This window comes from Protopterus annectens, chromosome 8.part0 (assembly GCF_019279795.1).
Source record: "Protopterus annectens isolate FY-2018-M chromosome 8.part0, PAN1.0, whole genome shotgun sequence".
Classification (NCBI taxonomy): Eukaryota; Metazoa; Chordata; order Ceratodontiformes; family Protopteridae; genus Protopterus; species Protopterus annectens.
In genome coordinates this window covers 1,975,166,540-1,975,188,913 of record NC_056741.1, presented here as the reverse complement: position 1 = coordinate 1,975,188,913, position 22,374 = coordinate 1,975,166,540, and the positions used below count along the sequence as shown (strand labels likewise).

Genomic DNA, 22,374 nt, shown 5'->3' with positions numbered 1-22,374 from the left:
CCACCAGGAGCCTGTCCGAACACGACGTGGTGCGTCTTGTGGACCAGCTATTGTTAGCCAGGGGGAACCCCACACTTTCTAAGACCCATCCACCTGCAAGACTTGAGGTGACTTATCCATGAACTGTATCTTATAGCCCTCCTTCGACCATCTCAGTTCAGAAGCCTTCTGCTCTGACATCCTTCTTGGAACCCATTGCCTCGGTGACTACAGCGCATTTCACTCCAGCTCCGAGTTTGTCCCTTTGGTCTTTGTTTCCCACTGAACTGGTCCTTCCTCAATCTGGGGATTGGGTGTTGGGCGCTTTGGCCCAGGGTATGGAGCCATCTTTCTCCTCTGTTCCATCCTCGGCACCGATAGCCACGTCTCACCAATCCTGCTTGGGGCTCCACCCATGGGGGCGGGTTCATCGGAGCAGGGTGTGACCGCAATCCCGAGGTTGTCTTTCTCAGTTCTGGGCTTCCATCCCTCTTCGGGCGGACATGCCTTCCGCACGATGGAGAGGGCTCTTGCTTCTGGCAGCACTCCTTTGATGTCGGAACCCCAGTTTTCACCCCCTGAGCTACAGCTGTCACAGACCCCCCCCACCCCAGGACACCGGGCAGAGAAGCCGCAGGACACCCCTGTTTAGGGTACCCGGTCTTCCAAGTCCTCCTCAGAGACTTCCTCTGAGGAGTCCCCTTGAAAGAAGACATGCAAGAGGAAACACATGGACTCCCCGAGGAGCCCGAGGAGTCCTTAATGGAAGATATGGACTACGGTGATGGTTGTGTCCCCACGGTCACCTCCTGATGTCTCCTTCAGAGACATCCTGGAAATGTTAAAGCAGAGAGGTGACTGGAAGCCCTCCAACCCTTCGTCTGAGGAGTCTGTGTTCCTGCAGGCTTTTCGCGCCCGGCCTTCTACCTCTTGGGTGACCCCACCTGCCAATGAGCTCATCCAGCTCATTATGCAGAGCACTTGGAAGAACCCCGATTCCACTGCAGTGATCCCTCGGAGACCAGACAAATTTCTTTCCCCTCCCGAGGAGAACCCGCATTGGTACACAGGGTTACCAGTTGATGCTATGGTGGTGGCAGCGGCCACGAAAAAGGACTTGGCTGAGGAAATTCCCACTGTATGCCCACCCAACAGGGAGTCCCAGGTGGTGGACAGACTTGGGAAGCATGTTTTTCCATCAGGGACCTTTGCTATACGGTCCCTGAATTATTTGGCACATTTAACGAGGCCCCAGAAGGACTTGATCTCTGAACTCTCTGGGATGCTCACAGGACAGTTGTCTGATGAGGTCAGGGACAAAGTGGCCTCACAGCTCGCAACCCTGGAATCAATATCCTATTCGTTCATGAGGTTGCTGTCAGATGCGACCAGGCTAGAGGAGCCGGTTTGGGCATTGAGGCGTCATACCCGGATGCTCATTTGTGACCTCTCAGATCCCTTCAAGTCTTCCTTTCTGAATGCTCCCATTGAAGCTTCGTCCCTTTTTGGCTCCAAAGTGAAGGACACTCTAGCCAGGTGCAAGCAAGATGAAAAGACCCTGTCTGCCATAGGCCAACGGTTTTCCAAACCTCAACATGCCTTCTCCAGGAATCAGATGAGTGGAAAAATGTGACATAAAAAATCTCAGGGTCCTTTCTGTGCCCACCGTGGTGATACTCCCAGGGCAGAGGGGGTAACAATTCCGGAAGATGCCCCTATAGAGGCAGAGAGGGTCTTCGTAACCAAGGCTCCAGGGATTCCTTCTCTGGACAGCCTTATCAGCGCTCCTGAGGAGCAGCCCGATTGCTTACCTCTGGAAGCAGTCGGGGGGTGTTTCTCTCTGCACCAAGCTGCCTGCCAATCTATCACGACCGATCATTGGGTGCAGAGTATCATCACCAGAGGTTACACCATTCCCCTTTCTTGTCAGCCAAATCTTCCAAGAAAACTTCCTAACGTTCCACCCAATCAAAGGGAAGAAGCAGCTTCAGAGATTATAAAGCTGTCTCAAAAAAAGAGTCCTCCAACCAGTCCCACCAGACCAGCGTGGATCTGGAATTTACTCGAGATTCTTTTTGGTGCCAAAAGAGACAGGAGACTGGAGACTCATTTTGTTTCTCAGCAGCTTAAACAAGTCTGTCACCCAAACCAAATTCTGGATGGCTACGATTCAGTCCATTCTTCCCTTTTTTAGAGAAGGCAATTGGATGTGCTCTATAGATCTCCAGGATGTGTATTACCACATCAAGATGGACAAATGCTCCAGGAGTCTGCTTTGCTTCCGGCTAGGCACCAGTCATTATCAATTTCATGCCCTGACTTTCGGTCTGTCTACAGCCCCCAGAGTGTTCACAAAATGCATGGCAGTGGTGTCAGCTCACTTGAGACTAAAAGGATTCCAGGTGTTTGCATATCTGGACGACTGGCTCCTCACTGCCCCCACTGAGCATCTTCTGGTAACAGCACTGCGTTATACTCTCTCTCTGGCAAAATTGTTGGGAATAACGATACACTGGGAGAAATCAAACCTTACTCCTACACAACAAATAGAGTTCATTGGAATAGTGTTCAATACTCAGTCCTGTTTGGTATCATTCCCAATTCATAGACTCCACCGATTGAGGCTTCATCTCCGAGTGTACTCACTCAAACAAAAGTCTCAGCAAGGGAAGTTCTTCAGGCCCAGTTACCAGATTTGAATAACCAACTTCTGCAAACAGGACCTCCTTTGGTGGATGAGGCCAGACGTAGAACTTTGGGGTCGTCCATTTCAATCCCCTCAGCCCACAGCCATTGTGACCATGGATGCTTCCCTGATCGAGGTGGGGGTGGGGGCATTTCCAGGAAAAGACTGTCCAAGGCACATGGTCCACCTCAGAGGCCCACCTGTATATCAGTGTTCTGGAACTGAGAGCTGTACTGTTAGCATTGCAGGCCTTCCATTTGGCTCTCCCTTCCGGGACAATTGCAATTCAGTCAGACAAATATGTCAGTGGTCTGGTATATCAACAAGCAAGGAGGAACCAAATACTACCCCCTAAGTTGAGAAGCCATGAGAATTTGGCAGTGGGTGATAGATTCCAACCTCTTTCTGATGGCAATGCATATCCCGGGGAGCTCCAATGTTATTGCGGACAAACTGAGCAGATGCATTCTCATGCCTCACGAATGGTCTCTCAACCCCGAGGTGACACCAAAAATCTTCAGCTACTGGGGCCAGCCTTGCTGCAATCTTTTCACCTCCCCCATCAAACAACAAGTGCAGCAGCTATTTTGCCCTACTTCCCCCAGAGGGGGAGTCACCGAAGGACACTCTAGTCCACAATTGGCCCACGGGACTTCTTTACGCTTATCCTCCCATCCCCCTGATTCCACAATTTCTAAAGAAAGCTCTTCGGTTGAGATGCAAGGTGTGAAGGTGATCCTCATAGCCCCGATCTGGCATTGACAAATTTGGTTCCCCTTCCTTCGGCCTCACCTAGTATACCCGCCATGGATTCTGGACCCTGTACCAGATCTGATTACTCATCCCCAAGGGTTGAGTCACCCAAATCTGTCCAGTCTCAAGCTGACAGCTTGGTTTCTACTCTTCCACTAGTCGCCAGGCAAGCTAATCTCTCCTCGCCTGTTCGAGACATCATTCTGGCCTCTCATAAACCATCCACCAGAAGACTATATCAGTATAAATGGAAAAGGTTCTCCATCTGGTCCAAGGATAACATGTTAGACCCGTATTTGGCTCCAGTAACGGCGGTGCTTCAATACTTGGCTAAGATGTTCATCGTGCATACAGCTGCAGTCATAACAGATGGGTTCTCCTGCCGTCAGGCAGACCCTCGGTCGGCCGAATTCCACAGTCTAGGTCCGGTGTCAGTTGTCGTCGCTTCTTCCCTGACGTCACTGCGACAGGGGTATATAGGAACCAGCTGACGCCATTTTCTTCAGTCTTTCTTGCCGTGCGGTGCCCGAAGCAGAAGCAGTTCGCAAGTGCCGGTCGGCCAGCTCCTGAAATTACGAAAATTTTGAAACCGAAGTCTTCTTGAAAGCTAAGTACCCCGTTGGGGAAACTTTTCTTGCCTCAGACCGATGTCAGACAAAGTTAATAATTGTATTTCATGTGGGAAGCAAATACCGCATAAGGATTTCCATTCCCTCTGTATACCTTGTTTAGGCCCAGACCACGACGTCTCAGTCTGTCGCTTTTGTGCTACATTCAACAAACGCACCATTAAGCGTCGGGTAGAGTTCACCCAGCATTATTTTGGAAAAACATTTAACTATATTATGTCATTGGATACTCCGACTCCAGTTTTGTCTAAAAAGCGTAAAGATAAGGACCGACACACGAGGTCCGCGGCCTCTACCGACACCATGCCAAAGCCGACTACACATGGTCCGGTTCTCAGCGAGGTGCCTATGCAGCCCCTGACTACCGACGACACTTCATTGGTGGTGTCTCCTGTGCCCGAGGTCGCAGGCTTCTCGGCCCACACCCCAACTACAGATACCGAAGCCACTCATGGAGTTGAACCTCAAAATGTGGACAGATCTACCTCCACTCAAGGTGTCTTCAGACCTTCCTCTTTTTTTCTCCATCAAGGCTTTCACTAAGTCTAAAACAGCCATGCACTCTAAGAGACAAGCTACACAGGGCCCATCTCCAGGCCCCATGTCTAAAAAGCAGATGCTTAAAATGGCTGAGGATTTAATTTTTCTTATCAGGTGTTCTCAACCCCCACCGGACAAAAGGCCCAGAGTGGATGAAGAATCCCCCTCCTCTGATCAGGGCTCCATTATTTCAGAGGACTCTGATGATCAGGAACATTCTTACTCCCCTTTTGAAGACTCTGATGCAGAGGAGTCCATTCCTTCTGTATCCCCCCCCCCCCCCAGAGGATTACTCATTTGGGGAAACTTTGCATACCTTAAAGGAACACTTCCACTGGGAAGGCCAAGATTATTCAGATTCCAAGAAAAGGCTTAGGGAATTTCTCTTACTACCTCAGCACAGGCCTCTGGCTATACCTCCTGTCTTGGACATCCTAGATGATGTTTACTCGGAGGCCTGCCTTAACCCGGACTCTCTGCCTCCAGCCCCAGTTAAGCCTGACGGGTACTACAGGGTTCCTGACTCACACCAATTTCTATACAAAAGCCATGCTGCTGATCCAGAAACCATCTCACAGGGCCACAAGGGAATTAAGGCCTCCACTGCTAAAAATCCATTACCTTCCGAGAGAGATTCTAGATCCTTAGAAAGGTGGAGAAAAAAGGTATATACCTCGGCTACCTTAACCATGAGGGCCTTAAACTGTCAGTTCCATATGCTAAAATACCAACAGTTTTTGTTATCACAATTGAAAAGTAAAATGTCACAACCTGAACAACCAGACTTGAAGGAGTTGCACGATTTGATGCATAGTGCAGAACAGGTGGGTAAGCATACCTTACAATGTGGTTCTGATGCTCTAGAGGCCTCATGTAGAGCTGCTGTTCAGTCATACGTAGACATGCCTGGCTCAAGGAACAAACCTTGCCTGATCATGTCAAAGCTAAATTACTAGATGCCCCTCTTCAAAAGGATGTATTATTTGGTGCTAATGCTGAGGAGGTATTAAGGAAAATGGAGGAAAAGGCTAAATCAATGCAAACTGTGAAAGATTTTCTACAGGTACAACCCCCATGTTTCAGTAGAAATTGGCCTTCCAAAAATTGGTCCTTTCCAGCCACGGACAGACCCCAAAGAGGCAGATACAGGCGCCCGAGGGGCAGAGGACAATCCCAAGGATCGTTTAGAGGCAGACAATGGCAAGCTCCTACACAAAGAGGTGGTGAGGATAACTCGCAATCATTCAGAAAGCAAGCCCAATGACTTTCCCCTTTGCATGCCAAGCAAGACTCAAATGGCAGCCCCCTTAGGAGGAAAGCTGGCATTATTTTCAAAGAATTGGCATATTGTCACAAAAGACAAATGGATCCTGGACATTATAAACAGAGGCTACAGATTCCATTTTTACACCCTTCCAAAAATAAGAGGCATGCCAAACCTGCCACACAATCAAAGGGCAGAGGCACAAAGGCAAATTACAGATCTCATAGACATGAAAGCTATTCAAGAGGTACCTACGCACGAACAAGGTCAAGGTTTTTATTCCAGGCTATTCCTGGTACCAAGGAAGGGAAAAGATTGGAGACCTATTTTGGACCTGTTCATCCTAAACACATTTCTACTCGTACCAAAATTCAAGATGCTCACTCTACAGCAACTTCTTCCCATGCTGGGCAAGGAGTCTTGGCTGGTAACATTGGACCTCAAGGAGGCATACCTGCATGTCCCAATCAGACAAAATTGCAGAAGATACCTCAGATTTCTTGCAGGTTCAACCCATTATCAATTCTCTGCATTGCCCTTTGGCTTATCTACTGCACCCAGAGTATTCACGAAATGCCTGGCATCAGTAATTGCCTACTGCAGACTTCAAGGGATACAAATATACCCTTATTTGGACGACTGCCTGATCCAAGCGGACAGCAAGCACATTCTTCTGAAACATCTGGCTTATGTAATAATGTTGTTGAACTCTCTGGGATACACATTCAACAAAAAGAAATCAAGGCTAATACCCTCTCGGAAGATAATTTTCCTGGGTGCCAACTTGGACACAAACACCCAGATGGCCTACCTCACGCCAGAGAAGCAGGGGTAACTAACTCAATTCTTCAGAGCACTAGCAAATTGCACCAGGCTGACTGCAAGGAAAATCCTGCAGGCTCTGGGATTCATGGCATCTTGCATCTTACTAATCCCATGTGCAAAGCTACATATGAGGAAACTTCAATGGTACCTGAAAAACATATGGTCTCAACACAGCCACAGTTTGGAAACAATAATACCACTAATCCCATGTCTGCAAAAGGAATTTCTGTGGTGGGCCTCAAGCATGCCAAACAAACACAGGTCTTCCATTCAGCAAGCCTCAAGCAAATCAAGTCATCACAACAGACGCCTCGGACTACACCTGGGGGGCGCACATGACAGATCGGTGCATTCAGGGCAAATGGTCCCAAAAAGAAAAGCACCTTCACATCAATCAAAAGGAAACGCTAGCAGTAATAAATGCTGTTATAGCTTTCAAGGACCTTCTGCAACCAGGTCAACTATTGATAAGAACGGACAACACCACAGTTATGTGGTACATAAACAAACAGGGAGGAACACATTCATACCCCCTATGCAGACTGGCCATGTCACTTTGGAACATGGCCATGGACTTACAAATCGAACTACAAGCACAGTACTTGCCAGGCAAGGAAAACACGCTGGCAGACAACCTAAGCAGAAATATGACAGATCCACACGAATGGAAGTTGCATCCAAAAGTTTTTACAGAAATAATCCAAGCATGGGGAAGGCCAGACATAGATCTCTTTGCCTCCCACAAAAATCACCAATTGACAAAATTCTGCTCAAGGATTTTCCATCCATAGGCCTGGAGAGTGGATGCTCTCTCTCTCAGTTGGACATCAATGACAGTTTATGCCTTCCCACCTCTTCCTCTGCTGCCCAAAGTTCTATTGAAAACCAGAGCAGACAGACCAAAGATGATTCTTATTGCTCTGGACTGGCCATGACAACACCGGTACCCACTCCTGAGGAGCCTGACGCATTCTCCGCCATGGACCCTGCCTCTAATGCCTCTTCTTCTGACTCAGCACAGCTTCAAAACTCTTGACAGCCAGCTAAAAACACTCAGTCTAGCCGCATGGAAGATTCCTTAGCATCACAACAGACCCTACTCTCCAAGGAGGTGCAGGATGTCATTTTGGAGGCCAGAAGGCCGTCCACTAGAAAAGCTTACTCTGCAAAATGGAAACGGTTTTGTGTCTGGAATGAGAAAAAGGGCCAGGATCCTCGAAAACTGAATTTACCTCAAATACTACAGTATTTAGCTGAGCTGCTAAGCAGTGGACTTTCATTCTCCTCCATCAAAATCCATGCCTCAGCCATTTCTGCAGAATAGAAGACTGATCCACCCTTATTCTCTCACCCTCTCTTAAGACAGTTCCTCAGAGGGGCTAAGAATCTAAGACCCCCAAGAAAACAACCAATACCTGCTTGGGATCTCAATTTCATTCTGGAAAAACGGACCTTGCCTCCCTTTGAGCCAGCTGCCTCATCAGATTTGCAATATTTGTCCTGGAAAACAGCTTTCCTTCTGGCTATTACCTCAGCTCATAGAGTTTCAGAACTACAAGCTCTCATGGCTGTGCAGCCTTTCATCATCTTCCATCAGGACAGAGTTTCCTTACGAACCAACCCGTCCTTTATGCCTAAAGTGGTATCCAGGGTAGCTTTGAATCAGGCCATACACTTACCTACCTTTTATCCTAATCCTCAAAACAAAGGGGAGAGATTACTACATTCCTTGGACATCCACAGACAACTACGTTATTATCTGGACAGAACAAAGCCTTTGAGAAAATCAGAACAGCTCTTTGTGTCTTATGCTATAGGAGCTCAAGGAAAGCCTATTTCGAAACAGACAATCTCAAAATGGATAGCGCACTGCATACGCTTTTGCTATTCTTTTCATGGCAAAACTGTACCTACAGGCATCAGATCTCACTCCACAAGGGCCACAGCTACCTCTGCAGCTTTCCTCAGAGGAGTTCCTACCAAAGATATTTTGGAAGTAGCCACTTGGAGTTCTGTGCATACCTTCTCCAAGCACTACCACCTACCATTATACTTCAAAACTAGAGCAGGCTTTGCCACTGCAGTCTTGCAGGGCATCCTGGCTCCTCCTAGTTCCACCTAGTGCCTACCACCCCTTTCTTAGCTTTGGGATTCTACCCATCTGTTATGACTGCAGCTGTATGCACGATGAACATAGTACAGTTTTGTACCTACCATAAATGTAGATGTTCGAGTGCTAATACAGCTGCAGTCCAGGTTTCCCTCCCTCCTTCCCCTCTTGGGACAGGCCTATAGGCTAACACATCTTCATACAACCTGATTGGGGTATTCATTTATGGTGTATTTGCTTGCAACTACTGTATTTTGATTATATTGCACTGCTTTATTACACAAATTTATGTATTGCCTTCCTTCTTGGGGCACATGACATCTGGGGCAAGAAAAACTGAAGAAAATGGCGTCGGCTGGTTCCTTTATACCCCTGTCGCAGTGACGTCAGGGAAGAAGTGACGACAACCGACGCCAGACCTAGACTTTGGAATTCGGCCGACCGAGAGTCCGCCTGACGGCAGGAGAACCCATCTGTTATGACTGCAGCTGTATTAGCACTCGAACATCTACATTTATGGTAGGTACAAAACTGTACTTTTTTTGATAATGGAGCCTCTGCCTCTACTGTATGAGTACATCTAGCGACAATTTCAAATTTCCACAATGGTATAGATGGCACCCCTCTTATCTCTTTACTCCTATGCAAGGCCTTCCTCAAGGGGACCTCTCATATCAGGTCTCCCGTGAGACAGCCCATGGAACCATGGAACCTCACTCTAGTCCTTCAGTCTTTGACTCAAAAACCTTTTGATCCTTCTTCGAAGTGTGACCTAAAGTTTTTGTCTTGGAAAATGCTTGTTTTTGGTAGCCATCACGTTTGCCAGAAGAGTCTCAGAGCTCCAGGCATTGTGTATCAAGTGGCCCTATCTGGTCTTTCATAAGGACAGAGTATCATTTCAGTCGAATCCATCCTTCCTTCCCAAAGTTGTTTCTGAATTCTCCATAAACCAAACCATTGATCTACCAGTGGTCTCTCTGAATTTTGCCAATAGAGGAGAGAGTACTGCCTTCATTCTTTAGACGTACATAGACAACCGAGATTCAACCTAGACAGGACCAAAACTTATCCTCAAATCGGAACAGCTTTTCATCTCTTTTTCTGGACCCAGAATGGGGGAGAGGCTGTTTACAAGGTTACATTATCACAATGGCTAAGGGACTGCATATGTTTCATCTATTCCCTCAGTAAAAAACCTATGCCAAAAGTTAAAGCTCACTCCACTAGATCTATGGCAACATCTGTAGCATTCCATTCCAGGGCTTCCATGGATGACATCTGCACAGCAGCTACTTAGGCTAAACCTCATACCTTTATCAATCATTACAAGTTGGATTTGGTATCCAGAGGGAGAGCTGTCTTTGGCTCAATGGTACTCAGGAATGTTCTTCCATAAGGGCCACCCATGGACCTCAAGATAGCTTGGGATTCTGTCCCATCAGTGATGAATGGAAAGATAAAGAAGTTGTGTCTTGCCATAATGTTCCATCTGCGTTTGTTCATCTTCTTTCATTCATCACTTCCCACTCTCCTTCCCCTTCCAAAGGCTCCTGGGGGGATGCTTTGGGTCTAAGTGGTGCCCTAGGGTATTTGCGCAGAAGTGGCCTCAGCTTTACTTCTTTTTGTCTAGCAAACTAGATCTGAGGTAGAAGGAAGAAGGGCATTTTGAGTAGAGATGTAGCTTGAGTCTTTTTGGCTGGGTGAGCTTGGTAAAAAGGCCGACTCGGTGCCGATGGCTCTGATCCGAACCCATCAGTGATGAATGAAAGAAGATGAACAACACAGATGGAATGTTATGGTAAGATATAACTTCTTTTTTCACTGTTTGATACCATAAACCTCTTGTAATAGAGGCCATGGGATTTATGCAAATAACCCCTTAAGAATATAGTGTTTCAAGCTACATGGCTTCTGAATGTCCATGACTTTTTTTTTTTTTTACTTTGTGACTCTTTATATTTACATTCAGGCCAATAAACCCAAACCCCACTATCTGTGGACATGAATGTTTCAGCTTTTTATTGACCTCATCAACACACCATTCGTGGATAGTTTGGCTGTACTTTAAAAACACATGGTCTTTAAACCCAGCTAATGCCCATAATCATTATGGTGCCTACAAAATATCCCAATTGCCATCCAAACCAAAGGGTAAAAAGGTCACACGGACAAAACCGTTCAGTAAAAACTGCAAGAGAAACCTAGCCAGCCATGACTTTTCACTGTATGAAATCATTTATGTATATACTTATTTTTAATATAAATAGTATGTATAAACTGGGTATATCGCACTGTACTGAATAGTGGTATGAAAGTCATATTACTGAAAGCAAAGTCCTGAAATGTCAAAATGTTAAATTTTATAAAGTTGAACTCAAAGCACCTATGTATAGCATTCACGTACTGTATAAGTACACTGTGCCATTACACAGCCAGTGAATAAACAGCATCACTCGCCTATTAATGAATCTCTGAAAAGAGCATAAATGCATAAATTTGAGTCTTGCAGGGGGTGTGACAAGTCCAGCTCTCTGCACATGTAGAGTAGTAGGTATTTTGACTTAAGCATTTTTTTATTTCAACATTGTACATTCAGTATTATGACTTTCAATAAGTTGACATGGATTCACACACATGCACAAACACACTTACTTATAAATGTGAATACAGCTGTCCAGTATTTAAAAAAAAGTTTGCTTGGCTGCCCACTTTGTTTATCCTATTTTTTTTTTCATTAAAAATAATGCAATGTACTTTTAGGGATCAGATTTGATATGTGGTTTCTGGCTTTAACATTTTTTGTTTTATTTTAACTAAGATTTACTAATTCACTCACTGCACTTTTGTAGAGTTTAACGGGTCATACATCACCAGTGGAGTGTGTGAGATTCAGTACCAAAGAAGAATTACTTGTAGCAGGATCCCAGTCAGGATCTCTTAGAGCTTGGGATTTGGAGGCTGCCAAGAGTAAGTGCATTGTTTGTGGATTTATTTTACTTTCTGTTAACTTTTTTCCCTTTAATGTCTCCCTGCTGTAGATCATTTAAATATGGGGCTAGAAAGTGAAAAAGAAAGAGCACAGGCTAGGCAGAAAGGGTTGTGTATTACTTGCATTTTTTGAGGCTGAAGACTGCAGTATTTTGCAAAATGTGATTTGTTTTCTTCATTTTACTGATTTGTAAAATTCCACTGACCCTTGAGACTGTACTGACCCTGTGTATTTTTTTCTCTGTGTTACCCCCAAAATGGTATTTCTATAGAAAAAACTTGTTTAAGACATTGGGAACTGCCTTCGTTTTTTGCTGATACAGGTACCTGGAGTCTGTTTAGAAGTCAGAGTGTTGTATCTTGATGAAAGACAAAAGGTAGTTTCCTCCTTCAAATGTGGGGTGTGATGTAGTATCAGGTGTGCTGTGACCTGCTGTCACATTGCTGGAAGTGAATAGAGTACACAGAGATTGCATACTGAAGATTGTCCTTTTCACTCAAAGCAGGTTAAGTGTTTAAGAGAATGGAACCATGAGCTTTAATATTTATTTTGAGAATCACAATCCTAAAGAGAAGTGGCAGGTAGCAGCACAATGTAATGAGGCTTGCAGAAGTGCGGTGTTGGGGTGGGGATATGCTCCTGTTGCTTTATGTAATTCCAGGTATGCGCATGTTGTGCCAGTGCTTGGGTGACTGAAGTGATGAATACTAATCTGATGTACCAGGCGTTTGGAAGGAAAAAAAGAAAAAAAAAAGTCTAAATTCCCAAGTTGGATGGTAGAGCAGCTGAGGTGTGAAAATTCCCCCCCAAAAAAGCTGAGTAAATGCATAGTTATGCCCATAATGCCAGAAAAACATTTCGTTTTCATGTATAAATACAGAGCACATTTATTAGGGCTTGTATGGATGGAAATAGTTTTGGGGAAAGCTCAAAAAGTTAGACTTTGTACTGTTTGACAGTCACATTAACAAAATCCACGATATGATGTGTCATTAAAGAAAATTTTGCAGGCATCTATGACATGAAATGATGACAGCTAAAACAATGTGCTGTATATAGACCCCATTTCTTTTGTCAGGTAAGTTAAGTCTGGATTGGAAGTTAGAAGTTTAGAGTGACATTATAGGCAGTAGGCAATGAGGTACAAAACCTAACTTTTTGTACTGGTGTGCAATCGTTATTTCATACAGAACAGCAGTAATGTTGTTTTAAGTATGGTAGTCTGAGACATTTAAGTGCCATTTCTTCAGCAGAAATGTGATAATTTTCCATTTGGACAATGCTCAATTGGTATACTGACCATGGGCATGAATATAGAAAGTATGATTTCCTGGATATGTGCTACATTCCTTAACCTTTGAAGAAATCCTATAACTTTCTGCCATGCTAAACTTTGATAGTAAAATGACTGCATGAGTGTGTGTAAAAGACAATATCTGAATTCTCTTTGGAGGGTGCTTGACAAAACAGGGAACTGTACTTTGGCCAATTAAATACAATATATACCCAAGACTACCTTTCTTCCCTAAGGGATTTCAGTACAGTTAAATACTGTATTTGACTGCATCACATTGCTTACATTAGTACAGGAAGTTTGGTTGATGGCATGCTTACAATGACAAAAATAAATTGCCTGTTCTGGAAACGTAATTGTTTCTTATATACTAACAATTCAGTAAAGATGTGTTCCTGCCCCTAATGGCAGCAGAATATAACGTAACATGCCAATCTATGATAGTGAAATACATGTGAAATCCTACATCTTCTATCTCTGTATAAAAAAGCCTATATGACTGCTGCCCTTTGAGATTTCTTAACAAAGCATTTTGAGAATTGCCAGAGTACCCTCTGGTTTGTTCTTCTTTTGGCTTTTCTCGGTTAGGGGTCGCCACAGTGGAACTCCGGTCCGCTAATGATTGGCAGTAGATTTTTACGGTGCCGGGGTGCCAGCTCGATGCCCAACCTTCAACGAAGGCATGCCCATTCACGCATGTCTTTTGAACGCCACTCTACCACGGGGAGGACATGCAGACTCCACACAGAAGGCGCTCCAGCCGAGAATCGAACGGGAGAACCTCTTACTGTGAGGCGACAACGCTACTGCTGCACCACCGCAGCAGAACACTTAATGCTTGTCACTTAATCCTTAGGAATTGATTGATTTGAAGTCCAGAGTGCACTCTGGTACAGAGCACTTAATTGTTTTTAAGTTAATCCTTAGAAATTGATTGATTTGAAGTTTGGAAACAGCTATAATGGCCCAATCCCATAAAATCCATTGCAGCTGAAGGTGTAAACCACTATAAAGGAAAGAGTAAATAGTTTTCAAATGTTCAGCTTATTTTTTTAACATAGCTGAAAAACAGGAAAACATTTTGTTCCTCAATAGATAGTGGTTCACAGAAAGGAATGCAGAATTTCACAAAATTCCTGACATGGACTTCGCAAGGGTTTTTCAGTTAACTTGACACTACTGGCACTCACTGATTTGTTAACTGAGCGCTCAAGTAAAGATAAAGCTTTATCGGGCATTTTCTTAGGACAGCCCCAAAGCCTCTGATACAATCAGCCACACAGGACTAATAAATAGGCTGCTTTATTTTGACAATGTCAGTAATACTGTAAACTGGTTCCATACTTAATAAATAGGTAACTTAAGTTGATGTGAGGCAAAAAACTGTCCACAGAGTATATAAGCAATAAAGAGGATAGTGGGTCCATTGCATTTTAGTTATGTAAGCTTGTTTCCTGAGCACAATGACAGCATGTCTGTGATCCAGTATGCAGATGATACTGCTTTTATCTACGTTGCTATACAGCTAGCCATTATTTAGTAGGCATAAAGCTTCAGACAGGTTTTTTAGTTCTGGAAAATTGACTCTACAAGTTTGAGGTCATCCTGTGTGTAGTGCACCCGCAGGTGTAGCTGAAGTAGATATGGGTTCCTTCCTACCTGACTTTGGTGACACCCCTATAGGCCCAACACACCAAGGTGGCAAGAATGACGGATTTTATTCTAGGTGACACATCTAGTTTAAAAGGCAATAGCACAACCACAAACAAATTCGTTCAACAGTGAACCAGTTAGCAATAAGTCAAGGTGAGATATGCGTGCAATGAAAACATGCAGTCGCCCTCTTCCCCAGAATTGGACAGAAAAAGGTCTTGACATTCAAACATGCACAAAGAAGGCAATATCAGTGAGCAATAAAGCTTTATAATGCAACAATACAAACACGGGAAAAATGCAATGTCATTAAGCAATAAAAGAGTTATAATACAACAATACAGATATGAGAAAATGCATTGTTATTGAGCATCAAACTTCTTGAAGGCAGCAGTACTAACACGAGCAAAATTCATTGTCATTGAACAATGAAGATTTATAATGCAACAATACAAATATGAGAAAATGCAGTGTCATTGAGCAGTACTAACACCCTCAACACCCTTGATCAATTCTAAACAGACCAACTATGAAACACTCTATTATACCCTGCTCACTGGCCAGTGACTACTTACAGTCTTGCTGCCAGCATGATGGGGCCCAAGTTGGAGCTCATATGGATCCCAGTTATGTGTAATCCACAAAGCATTTTGGGGGGGTATCCACAATCTTATAAAAATATAAAATGATGGCCAGAGCCTCTCACTACTTTGTCGAGAATATACTAGCGACCAGGCACCATGGTTCCTCTGATGAGAAAAGTAGAAAAGTCACCTGCCAGAACTATGGTAATCATCTATGGCTTTTCTGTACTAGGCCGAAAGGAACTCCTTTTCTTGATGAATCTTATGCAGACATGGAACTACTGGTTTCAGACTTATCTCCTAATTCCACAAAATACCATCATCCAGGATTTCAGCAAAAGACAGACACAATCTGCTACTTCACTTCCCTGTCCCAAAGCACTAGAAAAGAAAATCCAGTCAAGCTGCAAGGCCCTTTTTTCCTTCAGCTACCTGTTTCAGTCTTCCCTCCTTCAGCTAGTCTTCCAGTGTCCACTTTTACTTTTGAAATTCTTTTATATTTCTGAAAAGAGCTCCACCTTGTGGTGTAATGAAAAACTACCGTTGATTACTTCTATAATGAAATACATTGGGAACTATATGTGCACTAGCAAACCAACTCCATTTTTTTAGAAGCAGTACAATCTCACTTTGAACTCCTATCTTGAACTCATTTAAAGTCATCTTCTGGTAATGGCATTCTGTAAACAAATACTGTAAAGTACATAGATGTAGTGAGATGCTTTAATTTCCTTCAGTGTCAAAGTCCTTGCCATGGTTAATAAAATGCAGCCAGCTATTAGTCTCATTAATATCTGACCATTACTACTAAACTAAAATTAGTGTAATTTCTTCATCAACCTGTAGTCTTATATGATTTTATCTTCTGTGTAGGTTTAGCATGTAGTCACTTGGTAAAACTTGAACAAGTCTATTATAAGTGTACTAAGTTCAGGATTCACTGTGTAAACATCCCCCCCCCCACTGTGAGCTTCTACTAACCCGGACGTGACCATCTTAAAAGTATAAACTTAATTACCTTTTGTTATTCAACTACCATCACTCTCAGATCTCCAGTCAGTGGGCACTGGGCTGTTCTTTAAAGCCATGAAGAGCAAGAACTCCTATGACAATAACCTGTTAAGAGTTTTTTCTATGCTATGCATAGACCTGCCTTCTCATAATTAAAAACAGCAAGTAATATTCATACATTAATGTGTACTCAGCCACTAAGTTGTCATGTTGAATTGTAACTATTGTAGATGACATCTTTTGTTTCATTATTTCTCCTTTCCTTTTTCTTCCTCAACTACAGTATGATGTAGGTGCCCTTCGTAAACTCAGCAAGTTCAAGTAATGCTTTACATTATGTTCCCCTAGCAAAATGCTGTATAAGCTATTAGTTTTGTTTGCTACTCAATGCTGCTAAATCACCAATGAACCAAAATCCAACAGTGTAGAATACTATTGAATTAATATGTGTATTAGACATGCTACAAATGTCTCACTATTGCTATACAATTCCTGCTCCAATGAAGTTGTGCTGTTTGTATCAGTTATGCTTTGTTTTTATTTATGTTAGGGTTATACCTAAAAATTCAGATGTTCTTAGTGTTTCACTGTTGCCGTCATCACATTTGGGTTATCTGCCAGCAGGTAGCCCTAAGTTGGCCTGAATACCAGAGTCTTGGGATTTCTGCGTCAGATGCTGTCGCTTCTTCCATGACGTCAGGGGTATAAAACATGGAGCTGACGCTATTACGTCAATCTTTCTTGCTGTGCGGTGCCCGAAGCAGAAGCAGTTCGCAAGTGCCGGTCGGCTGCCTCCTGAAAAATTTTTTTTTTTCGAGTTTCAGACCTGAAGTCTTCTAAAAGATAAGTACCGCATTGGGGATCCTTTCTTCTTGTTCTAACTGATGTCAGAAAAAATTAATAATTGTCTTGCCTGTGGAAAGCAAATACCTCACAGGAATTTTCATTCTTACTGCATCACCTGTTTAGGCCCAGACCACGACGTCCCTCGCTGTCGGTTTTGTGCCTTGTTCAACTCCCGAACTATTCATCGTCGGGCAATTTTGTAGCTAACTTCTTTCACTCTTGATCTCTGTACTCCGAAATGGCTTCAATAAGCCATCCGACTACCGATCTTCCGAAAAAGATAAAGACAGAGACAGACTGCATAGGTCCAAAACTGCTGACAACGCTACCGTTAAGCTGGTCGCCAGTCCACCGGTACTCAGTGAAGTGCTTTCGCAGCACCTGATACCCGCTTCTACAGATTCGCAGGCCTCTACTGAGACCCATCCGTAGTCCTGTATGCTGTGAGATGCTTTTTCGACTATGGAACCTACGGATGTCTCTACCTTGGATGGGTCCGGAGCCACTGTGCAGGCACCAGCTTCTGAGAGTGTATTCAGGCCTTCCGATTTTCATATTAAACCGACAACTTTGTTTCAGACCAAAAATACCAAATTCCTCAGGCCTAAAATTCGCACTATGCCTAGGAAACTGACAACCAAAACGCATTCTCAGGCCCACATGCCACAAAAACAAATGCTTAGAATGGCTGAAGACTTCATTACCTTAATTAGGGGAAGTCAGCCTTCCCCCTCAGAGACCAAGAACTGATTTTCCTTCTGATTCTTCTGATCAGGAATCTGATAACTCATCCTTCTGATTACCAGGACATCCCCTTATCTACCTATGAGAATTCTGATGCAGAGGTTTCCATTCCCTCTGCTTCCCCTCCAGAAGATTTTTCTTTTGGTGAAACCCTGCATAACCTTAGAGAGCATTTCCGCTGGGAGAGCCAGGACTACTCTCAGTCCAAAAAGAGACTCATGGAATTTTTAAACATTGCCTCAGCACAGACCTCTAGCTATCCCTCCTGTTCTGGAAATTGTAGATGATGTCTTCTTGGAATCCAGCCTTACCCCTGATATCTTGCCTCCAGCTCCCAGAAAACCTGACGGGTACTATAGAATACCTGACTCCCACAAATTCCTTTTTAGAATCCTACTGCGGATCCAGAGACCATTTCCCAGGGACCTAAAGGCATTAAGGCTACAACTGCCAAAAATCCTACCCCTTCGGACAGGGATTCTAGGGCTTTAGACAGATGGGGTAAGAAGGTTTCACCTCTGCTACTCTTGCCATTAGGGCTTTAAATTGCCAGTTACATATGTTAAAGTATCAGCAGCATATTATGGAGCTAATTAAACAGAAAATGATGTTGATTCCTGACTGTGCAGAACACAAATATTTACAATAGGTAATGCATTCTGCTAACCAAGTTGATAAACATACTTTGCAATGTGGGTTTGATGCTTTAGAAGCATCTTGCAGAGCTGTTGTCACTGGGTCTGTTCTTAGAAGGCATGCTTGGCTTAAGGAAAAAAAACTTGCCAGATCATGTCAAAGCAAAATTACTAGATGCACCATTAAACCAAGAGCATCTATTTGGCAATAAAGCAGAAGTCGTCCTCAAAAGGATGGAGGAGAAAGCTAAATATATGCAAACTGTTAAAGATTTCTTACAAGTACAGCCACCTAGATTCAGTGGGCATTGGCCTTAAAAAAATGGTCTTTTCCAGTCCCTTCCAGTGCATTATCAGTCCAAGCCTTCAGTCTCAGGTTATGCACAGATCTAAGCAATGGAGTGCTCCCACGTCCAAAACAGGGAGTAGTAAGCCACCATCCTATGGTAAAATTGCACAATGACTTATCCTTAACTCTTCCAAGCCTTGCCCAAGTACTTGCACCTTTAGGAGGGAAACATGCCCTGCATGCCAGAAACTGGGAATATATTATGCAAGACAGATGGGTCTTAAACATTGTTTCCCAGGGATACAGATTCCACTTACACTCACTCCCAACCCTAAGCGAATGGCCACTCCCAACCCTAAGCGAATGGCCAGACCTTCCCCCAAACCAGTGGGCAGAGGCCCAAAAGCAAGTACATTCCCTTCTCAGTATCAAGGCTATTCAGCCTGTCCCAGCAGAACAAAGGGGACTAGGCTTTTATTCCAGACTGTTTCAAGTTCCCTGAAAAGAAAGCTCTTGGCATCCTATCCTGGATCTGTCTATTCTCAACACCTTTCTGGTGGTTCCAAAATTCAAAATGCCAACTCTCCAACAGTTGCTTCCTATGCTAGCCAAGGACTCCTGGCTAGCAACCCTAGATTTAAAAAAAGCTTATTTGCACATCCCCATAAGGGAATCTTGCAGGAAATACCCACGCTTCAGAGCAGGCTCTATGCACTATCGCTTCTCTGCGCTTCCCTTTGGTTTATCTACTGCACCTAGGGTATTCACAAAGTGTCTAGCTGCAGCCATTGCATATTGCTGGCAGAGAAGAATTCAAATTTACCCATACTTGGGACGATTGCCTGATTCAGGCGGACAGCCAGGACTTGCTATTACAGTACCTGGCATTTGTAAAGAGACTTCTAACTTCACTGGGGTACACCATCAACGAAAAGAAATCACAGCTGGTACCCAGCCAACAGATTGTTTTCCTGGGAGCAAGCTTGAACACAACTTCCCAGATGGCATTCCTCACTCCAGAGAAACAAGTTTATTTGACAAACTACTTCAATCTACTGGCCACCAAAACCCATCTATCTGCAAGAAAAATACTGCAAGCCTTGGGGTTCATGGCCTCTTGCATTCTGTTAATTCCATATGGAAGACTGCATATGAGGAAACTTCAATGGTACCTAAAAATTCTCTGGTGTCAACATTCTCAGGACCTGGAAACAATGATTCCTATCATTCCTTGCCTAAGGACAGAATTCCTTTGGTGGGCAGAGGCCTGCAACCACAACAAGGGACTCCCTTTCACTCTACCCCCTGCCACCCAAACCCTAACAACAGACACATCAGACTATGCATGGGGGGGCTCACATGGCAGGGCATTGCATTCAGGGCAAATGGAACCCAAAGCAAATGCACCTGCATATCAAGCAAAAAGAAATGTTAGCTGTACAGAATGCACTGGCAGCCTTCACAGGCCTTATTCTTCCAGGACAACTATTGGTAAAGACAGGCAACACCACAGTCATGTGGTACATAAACAAGCGGGGAGGAACCCATTCCTACCCACTCTGCAGATTAGCCATGGCTCTGTGGAACACGGCCTTGAGCAGCCAAGTGCACCTGCAAGCTCATTTCCTGCCAGGCAAACTAAATTCACTGGCAGATGACTTAAGCAGAAATCTCATGGACCCACACGAGTGGAAACTGGAACCCAAAATATTCAAGCTTTTGAGGAACAGGTGGGGGGGCACCAGAGGTGGACCTTTTTGCTTCCCCTCAGAATTATCAGTTGAGCAAATACTGCACCAGAATGCCCTACAGCCAAGCTTGGAAAGTGGATGCCTTGTCCTTCATCTGGGAAAACCTATCAGTCTATGCTTTTCCCCCTCTGCCCCTCCTCTTGAAGGTGCTACTAAAGATCAAACAGGACAAGCCAAGGACGATCCTGATTGCTCCAGACTGGCCCCACCAGCACTGGTACCCTCTTTTGCACAGTCTGACAGTGCTGCCACCATTGCACCTGACTCAGACTCCTTCCCTGCTGTCCCAGCAGGCGGGCCAGATTCTGCACCCTCAGCTACAGACCCTGAACCTAGCAGCCTGGCTCATCCACTGATTTCTTCACCAGCAACTCTCAGTAAGCAGGTGCTGGATGTCATTCTTGAGACAAAGAGGCCTAGTACTAGAAAAGCCTATTCAGAAAAGTGGAAAAGATACTGCTGCTGGAGCCAGTCTCAGAGAATGGACACAACTGTGTCCAACTTACCCCACATACTAGATTATTAACAGAAATGTTCCACAAAGGACTTAACCCACTTACCTGTCCTTTCTAAATCCAGAGCTGGATTTGCCACAGCAGTCTTACAGGGCCTGATTGCCAGCCCTAATGCTTCTTAACTATCTCCACCCTTCCTTAGGTTTGGGAATCAACCCAAATGTGATGACTGCAACAGTGAAACACAAAGAACATAGTACAGTTGTGTACACTTACCATAAATGTTGATGTTCGAGTGTATTCACTGTTGCAGTCCTGGTTACCCTCCCTCCAGCCCCCTGACTTCTCTTTACTTCTACCTACCTTTTTTGTTTGGCATATCTTATATCAAGTGCATTTGCTTTTTGCTGGGGGTTGTCTCATATTATGTAATTGCTTCCTATTTTGGGGGCACCTGACATCTGGGACAAGAAAAACTGATGTAATGGCGTTGGCTGCATGTTTTATACCCCTGATGACCTGACGTCATGGAAGAAGTGACAGCATCCAATGCAGAAATCCCAAGTGGTATTCAGGCTGACTAACGGCTACCTGCAGGCAGATAACCCAAATGTGATGACTGCAACAGTGAATATACTCGAACATCTACATTTATGGTAAGTGTACACAACTGTACTTTCTATAATATGCATTTTTATTAGTGGTGATAGCTGTTTTTATTATGTTGCTGTGAGTTGTCCGTGTATATTTATGTATACACTGAAGCTATTCATTTGCTGGTATGAATTTTTCTTCATGTGTATATGTGTATGCTAGAGTGTTCTCCCTGAGCATCTAATAAAAGTAGGTCACAACCAATCAGGACATTGCTGTTATCAAAACATAAATCTGAGCAATCAGTGTATTTGTCACCATACTAGTAGGATTAATGTAGGTTGCAGGTCAGAGACTAGCTTAGTAATCTAGATGTGACTTAGCTTACTTAGTTTACATCTGCTTGATTCCTGCTATAATAAAATAGCAACATTTGCTGCTAATATAACCAACAGGACCCATCATTGCCATGCTCTGCAAAAACTACACTGGCTTGAATTTCCAAATCTGTTATTACTCAATGAGCTCACTACTGCCCACTCCATTATCCATAAACCTGAAAACTGCCCTGTACTCTCCAACCTAGTGCAACTAAATACCAACCCCAGGACCCTTAGATCATCTGGAAATCTTAAACTTAAGGTAACTAAGTCCCATAATTACTTTGGTGGCTCTCTCTTCTCCTTCAAAGTAGCCAAACATTGGAACCTATTACCCCAGAATATCATAGAAAATACAGATAG

General features: G+C 44.0%; 1 protein-coding gene across 2 annotated transcripts in view; it reads left to right on the top strand.

Moving 5' to 3' along the window:
* Positions 1-22,374, top strand: part of KATNB1 (katanin regulatory subunit B1) — a 1,167,103-nt gene that overhangs the window by 104,554 nt on the left and 1,040,175 nt on the right. Inside the window, exon 2 of one of the 2 annotated variants that reach the window (XM_044081511.1) lies at positions 11,636-11,753. The exons of the other annotated variant lie outside the window; for it this stretch is intronic. Coding sequence (XP_043937446.1) covers positions 11,636-11,753 — 118 coding nt within the window. The remainder of the gene's footprint in view (positions 1-11,635; positions 11,754-22,374) is intronic. 2 annotated transcript variants of the gene reach the window in all.